This window comes from Buceros rhinoceros, unplaced genomic scaffold (genome assembly GCF_000710305.1).
Source record: "Buceros rhinoceros silvestris isolate BGI_N320 unplaced genomic scaffold, ASM71030v1 scaffold2763, whole genome shotgun sequence".
Lineage (NCBI taxonomy): Eukaryota > Metazoa > Chordata > Aves > Bucerotiformes > Bucerotidae > Buceros > Buceros rhinoceros.
In genome coordinates this window covers 5,287-12,317 of record NW_010405190.1, presented here as the reverse complement: position 1 = coordinate 12,317, position 7,031 = coordinate 5,287, and the positions used below count along the sequence as shown (strand labels likewise).

The following is a 7,031-nucleotide window of genomic DNA, read 5'->3' as shown; positions in this document are numbered from 1 at the left end:
GGCTTGCCTGGTTCAGCGTTTTAGGCAGCTGCGGCAGCCGCAGCAGTCTCCACGCTGGATTTCTCCTGCTGTTTCCATAATTTGCCTGTGGAGGTGGACTGAACCTTGCTAGTAACGGTGACACTTGCCTTCCCAGCTTTCTTGAGGTAGCTTACCAGTGAAGGAGTCCCAGCTCTAGACTCGTCATCTGAGCTTGTGAAAGAGAAATCTGCTTCTCCTGTCCTAGCCAGCTCATCGCATGTGGAGTACTCCTCTGAGTAATAGTGAGACATCTCTGCTTCCTCCTTCCTCAGCTTCTGAAGCTTCTCCTCCTCTTCAGGCAACTCGCTGATGGAATCCAAGGTGGGCTCCCGGCTCATGCGGCGTTTTTTGGCCAGGGCTTCCCACAGCAGGTGAAGGTCTCCCTCCTGAGCCGCCTCAGGGGGCAAGCTGGGCTGGACATGGCCATCCACCAGCTCCTCTGCTTGGCTTGCGGGGGTTGCTTCCCTGGCGATCTCTTTTAGCATTGCCGCCGTGGGAACTGAGAAGAATTAAAATGATACGAAGTTAAAAGACAAAGTTTGTGAGTAACCTGTGAGAAAGCACATCAAAATTTTATTCTAAAGCCTGGGCAGAGGAGTGTCAGTGGCATTCAGCTGAGCGTTCTGCTGAGAACAAAATGTGACTTTAATATAACCGGGCGTGAACTGGGCAGCTTGTTCTGGGTGACCCTGATTTGAGCAGAGGGGGTGGTCTACACTGCCTTCAGAAGTCCTTTCCAGCCTCAACTATCCTGTGATACTATGCATGCACTTAAAACATGGTTAAACAACGTGGGGGGGGTTGTTGTTGTTGTTCCTCGCATGTCTGAGCCCAGGAAATAAGTTTCTCTCCTTTTTAAATGTTGCAGTTGATGAATATCTAGTTATGATCGTCAGTGGAGCCTGGAAAGCTCTTCAGGGTCATCCTATTTTACAGCTAGACAGGGCTTCACTGGCTGTCTTGAATAGACCTCCACTGGCTATACTGGGAGTGGAGACTCCCTCCTCACGTGGAGGCACCTGCCTGTTCAGATGTGTCTAAGTCTGAAGGTTGTGACTCATCTTCGAGGATGCGTTGACTTGTCTCTGTGAAGTGCCCAGTGCCTTTTGAGATGCTCCAGGCTTTCTGGGACACTCGTATGTGACTCTCAGATAGTACAGAGGACCTATGAATGCTCTGGGTCCCTCTGGAGAAGGAGATGGAGGCCAAGGGTGACATCCTGAAGTGCCTCAATGGCACTAGATACCCGTGTGTGGGCCACCGAATCCCGCTGTAGGGGCACAATTCGGATTCCCAAGCACTATGGCGCAATGTCTGGACAGGGGGCTGGAGGATACCATGCAGAACATTCGAAAGAGCCCTCACTTTCCAAACTGGCAGCTGAAGGCCAAGCAGAATATCCTAAAGCATCTCAAAAGGCACCAGAAACCTTTGTAGACACAACAGTACCACACCGCACATATCTGACTCAGGAAAATCTTATCTGAGTGGCTTGAAGCTGTTAGGGATTCAGAAACATACTGGGCGATACCGAACAGGAAGATGTGTCTGTGGTAACAATTCTCTGTGGATTTTAGACACAGCTTGTTAAAGAAAATTAATTCCAGTCCAAGCCATGGAGCTGCCCCTGGAGGTCCATGAGCAGCACTGATTTAACGTCACAGGATGCACTCTCCGTACCTTCCAGAGACAAGCTGGCCACAGATTTGACTTCTGGAGAAACCATGCAGGTGTAAGTGTCCTGATCTTCAGGTTTAAATGCATGAATAAGGAGTATCTGCTTTTTTCCATCAGAGAGGATCTTGTATCTCCCTCCAGCTTGTATTTGTTCTTTTCCTTTGAACCACATCACCCTCTCTTCAGTCTCACTTGATAATTGGCACTCCAAGCGAGCCACCTCCCCTTCTGAGACTGATCCTCCCACCAAAGGATGGGTGACTGTAACTGGAGGCTCTGTAATTTAAAAAAAAAAAAAGTGAATTTGCACAAAGAACATAGAATAACCTGGCTTTAAGGCACGTGAGATCACTCTATACAATCTCCAAGCATCCCGTCCTTCATTTATAGATTCTTTAGCTGTTGTAGACAACTGAAGGACAAAATAAATGACTGGCAGCATCCAACGTCTGAGCTTCCAAAGATACCATCAAAATAACTTTACAAGCTCTCCCAGTGGTTAAACCAGCTCCAACTGAACATACACATGCAAGAGTGGTTGCATTTTTCACATTCCCATGTTTATTTGCTGATCTTCATTTACCCATCACCAGTATTCAAGCAGTCCTACAGATCCTAGAAGATCTTAATGTTTAGAAGTGAAGCAGTTCTCAAGTGCGACAAGAAAGAAACGAGGAAAATAAATAAGAAAAGAGATAATTCATCCCAGTTCTGAAAAAAAAAAATTTTTAAAAAGTAGATTTACGCTAGGTTCTCAAAAAGCATAAAGAATGTGAACCCAAAAATGCTCTGTGTCTTCTTTGGAAGATACTTCTCTTACTTTGGGAGAGGGCCTGCCAATGGCAAGCTGTTTGTACAACAGTCGAGATAACGGCATGAAACGTGGAGGTGCGTACTGGGATGGGAAGCACACAGTCGAGTTCCTCAAAATCACGCTCCTGAGCGTCATTTGCCCCTCTGCACGTTTCACGGGGATGAGGAGACCACAGTCAGGCAGATTTATCAGGGTCCAGCTGACATACTGGTAGTTGACATGTTGAAAAAAGAGGATTTATTATTACTATTATTATTATTATGACTTCGAGGAATTTGTTGGGCACTCAGCTATGGCAGAAAGAATTGCAAGAAAAGAAAGATTGAGGGAGTGGCTCTCCATCGCACCAACAGACAGCAAAGGAAGCGAGTCCTCCAGCACTTCTTTTCTCAAAAAGATGTGCAAATAGTAAGAAAGAGAAAGATGGGTGAAGAAGACCACACTACCCACCCACTGCACTGGTACAGGCTCTCAGTTCCCCCAAATGCATTCCAACATGCCCTTTTGGCTCATTCCATCCAAACTCCACCAGAAGAGAAGCTGATGGTGACGGGACCGCACACGGGTGCAGTGTAGGCTGCAAGACAGCTTAGAGAAAATAACTACCGAGTACTAACAACGTAGCAGGTTTTGCTTGCAGCAGCCCAGAACATTTTTTCCAAGCTCTTTCTCGTCTGTTGTGTTGGCAGCAAAGCACTGAAAGACGTTGCAGAGTGAACTCTTCCAGGAGATGCCTGGAACGGGTGAAGCAGGCATGCCACACAAAACACGGGGCCACAGCAGCTTGCAGTCCTCCCTGGGGACATCTCTCCATTCTCACCTAGCTGCACCATCTGAGGGAAGTGCACCGGCTCGCTGGCCCCAACTTTGTTTACAGCTGAGACGCGGAACCTGTAGGGTTCACCCGGGGTGAGATTGTCCACCATGAACTCTGTGTTCTGAATGATGCCCTTGCTGCAGGACTGCCAGCCAACACCCAGGATTTTCCTCTCCACGTTGTAGCCTAAGATGTCACAACCGCCATCGCTCAACGGCTTGTGCCAAGAGAGAGTTACAGAGTGACTGTTCTTACTTAAAACTTCCGGTTCTTCAGGTGGATCGGGGTGGGCTGAAGGCACAACAGAGGTCCCATGATGTATGACACGAGCAATAATGCTTAAAACAACACAAGCTTCCTACAAGCAGCGAGAAGGAAGCGCAACAAACTCAGTATTTATCTGATGGTACAGTTGCGCGGGCACACGCCCGGGGCCGTGACACATACCTGTGCACCAATGAGCTGTCCTTCGCCCGGATCCGTTGTTAAAGACAAACTCATTTTCCAGCTGTCATCTCACATACTTAATGTCGCAAACTGCGGTGATTCTTTCCTGCTGCTTTGTCCCACCCAGCTCATAATAAAGATGACCCTGCGCTGTCTGCGTTATCAAGGAGCTTAGCTGAAAACTTCAGCTACATTTGGGCCTTGATCCTATTTATTTCAGGACTCGCCTTAATAGAAATCAAGTTACTGTCGAACTGCAGAGTAAAATTGAGTAATTTAATAGCAAGTCACTCATTTTCTGAGTAATTACTGCGTACGTCACAGCATCAGGCAATAACAAAAAAACACAGAATGGGAACGATCTGGTGTCCTACTAGACAGGCTGCTGACAATCGTACTCACTACACTGGAAAATGTTCCTTACTTAATATGCAGGTGTGCTTAGAAGACAGAAATAATTCTTTTAGTCTTCAGGTTCAAGGCCTTTACCAAGGAGATGACCTTCCACGACGTACCAACCCAACAAATAAAAGGCAAATTAGCTCGACAGCCAGTTCTTTAATTCTGGGCACTACAAATATAACATAAGAGCTTCTTTTCTCTCTTTTCAGTCAAATTCCATACAATAAACCTATCAACAGGGGGAGTTCATGAGGTTAGCATCTTGCAGTTCCTAAGATGTAGGTGGCCCAAATAATCTAACCCTGCTTTAAATCCATCAACAACCAATTTTTTGTGTGTGTGCATGTGGAAACGACTGGACTATATCAGAGGTCTCTGAAGTCTCAGAAATCACTAGACAGAGAATCTGCAATAATTTAAAGAATGGGTGGGCAGTCTGGCTCTTGAACATCTCAAGTACAGTGTACAGCTAAACCACCTTGCAGTCATAACCCTCACTGGGGTTGGACTGGCTCAATGGGTGGTGGGTGACCCACCTATCCCACCCTGGGAAGGAGCCAGGCTTTGAGTGCTGGAACAGGCATTGACAAATCATTGGTCAAACCTGCCCCACAGGGGGACTGGGGAACTATCACTTTTTCTACTTGCAAAGTACTCCAAGAGCTATTCACTCTTGTACCTCTGAAGTACAAGATGTGGGGTTTATGGATCTCACCCACAAGATCTCAAATAATAATTCATTATTTATTTAATATAAAAATATTACTGTAATAATTATTATCAACCCATTAATCTGGAATACTGGATGCCCTGCACTTGAGTGGATAGCAGATTTCAAAGGGTTCTCTGCTGCCCTGGATAATTTTCCATGTGCACTCTGGCTCGGCTCCCTCCTGTCCCCTTGTTTGCTGAGGGTGATGATGAACTCTGAGTAAATTGATTTCCATTGGATTCCAAGTTATCTTTTACAACTGACTGCAGCTAAAGAAAGCTGATGAACATCTCGACCACTGCCAGCCTGATACAATTTTCTTCTGAGGAGCTGAACTGTTTCTGGTCAACAAACAAGTTGCCCAGCGGCATCTCCTCAGACTATGGACATTGACTTGGGACGAGCCAGGCAAAGAGAAAAGAATCAGCAAAAAGATTAGAAAATGAAATGTAGCTCAGTGCTCAAGTCCGAGATTTCAAGTGCCACCGGGCTAGAAGAGCAGACACTCACCTATCACCGAGAGCTTGGCTGTTGCAATGGCTTCCCTGGAAGCAAAGGTCACCTCTCCAGAATGATGCGGTTGGGCTTTTTTCAGAATGAGTTTGTATTTGTTTCCATCTGCTTGTATCTCCCAGTCCTCATCCGACTGGATCTCTACGTCATTACAGTACCAAGCGACTTCGTGAACCGGCACAGCCTCACTCAGAACGCAGCTGAACGTAGCTTTCTCCCCTGGAGAGACTTCCACGTCTGTGAGAGGCTGCAAGATCTGCAGGCGCCATCCTACAGACAAAACCAGGTAATCAACCAGTCAAAACAGGACACCAAGGAGATGGTTAAAAGGGAGGTTCTGTGTATCGCTAGAGCAGAAGGTACCATCGGGGACTGAAACTTTCCCAAACTTTCAAGAGCAAAGACGAACCTCGCAATGTCTGTCATTCCCAAGTGGCAGAAAATCACAATGGAGATACCACGTTATGACAGAGGAGGCTTGTTCTTGGACTCTGCGAGGGGTTCCCATCCCCACGGGGGTCTCCAGTAAAATACAAGTGTACAGAGATAATGTTGCTGCTGACATAACTCTCACCTCTAGAGCCTTGAATTCCCTATAAACACAACCCAACGCATCCGAATAACGACAGCTGTGAGACAGTCACTTGCCGCTAACTCACTGCCAACTGACGCTGCATGTATCCATGTCGCAGCACATGGAACAAGAGAAAGAGGAGACTGTAAAGCATCATCCATTTCTGGTGTGGGAAGAAGAACAATTGCACCTCTCTGCCCCTCATCTCCTGGTTCTTCTGCCCTTTTCAACTAGAAATCTAAGACTCTACGCACGAGCACTTCGGTTACCTTTCACCGTCAGGAAGGCTGAGGTCACCGCGTCGCTGCATGTAAAAGTCACCCGGCAGTTGTCCCGGGGAGTCAGGTTCTTCAGCAGCAGAATATGCCTGCGCCCATTCTCAAAGTAAACCATCTCAATGTTTTCTGTGGTTTTGGCGGGTTCGTCATCAATCAGCCAGTTGTAGTTGTAGCACTCGGGCTTGGACAGGTAGCATTCAAACAAGGCTTCCCCTCCTTCCACGGCTTCCACGTTCTCCAAGCCCTGGACAATGCTGTTCTTGGCTAGAAAAGGAGGACAGCAAACAGCATTAATTGTTTGGCCATGAATATCTGAATATTAATAAGCCTTGGAGCACTGGATGACCCCCACTGCTGGAAGGCTGGTGGAAAGGGTGTGGGTACCACAAACTGCGCTTGTAGGTTTAGTTGTTAATTTGAACAACGTTAACACAATACTACGCTTATAAACATTGTGAGAAGTGAGATAGTTTAAAAATAATGATAAACCTGTAGGACCTTCAATATAAAAATGATAAACCTGTAGGACCTTAGTTTAGATCTAATGATAAACCTGTAGGACCTTAGTTTAGATCTAATGATAAACCTGTGGGACCTTTAGTTTAGAACTAATGATAAACCTGTGGGACCTTTAGCATTTCATCTAAGTCTTCCTCCAGAAACCTGACTTCTGTTATAAATAAAGAAAAAAATGGGGGTGTTTATATGAATCAGGCTAATAGATAAGAGTCGATATCAATAAGAAGCGATAGCTCCAGAAGATTAAATATAATCAA

At 46.2% G+C, this 7,031-nt stretch overlaps 1 protein-coding gene across 1 annotated transcript in view; it reads right to left on the bottom strand.

Annotated features, from left to right (window-relative positions):
- The window catches only part of LOC104491232 (obscurin-like), a 49,711-nt gene that overhangs the window by 40,457 nt on the left and 2,223 nt on the right, over window positions 1-7,031 (bottom strand). Inside the window, exons 2-6 of the mRNA XM_010133617.1 lie at window positions 6,247-6,567; window positions 5,401-5,673; window positions 3,333-3,620; window positions 1,702-1,974; window positions 329-520 (exon numbers count right to left, since the gene is read on the bottom strand). Coding sequence (XP_010131919.1) covers window positions 329-520; window positions 1,702-1,974; window positions 3,333-3,620; window positions 5,401-5,673; window positions 6,247-6,567 — 1,347 coding nt within the window. The remainder of the gene's footprint in view (window positions 1-328; window positions 521-1,701; window positions 1,975-3,332; window positions 3,621-5,400; window positions 5,674-6,246; window positions 6,568-7,031) is intronic.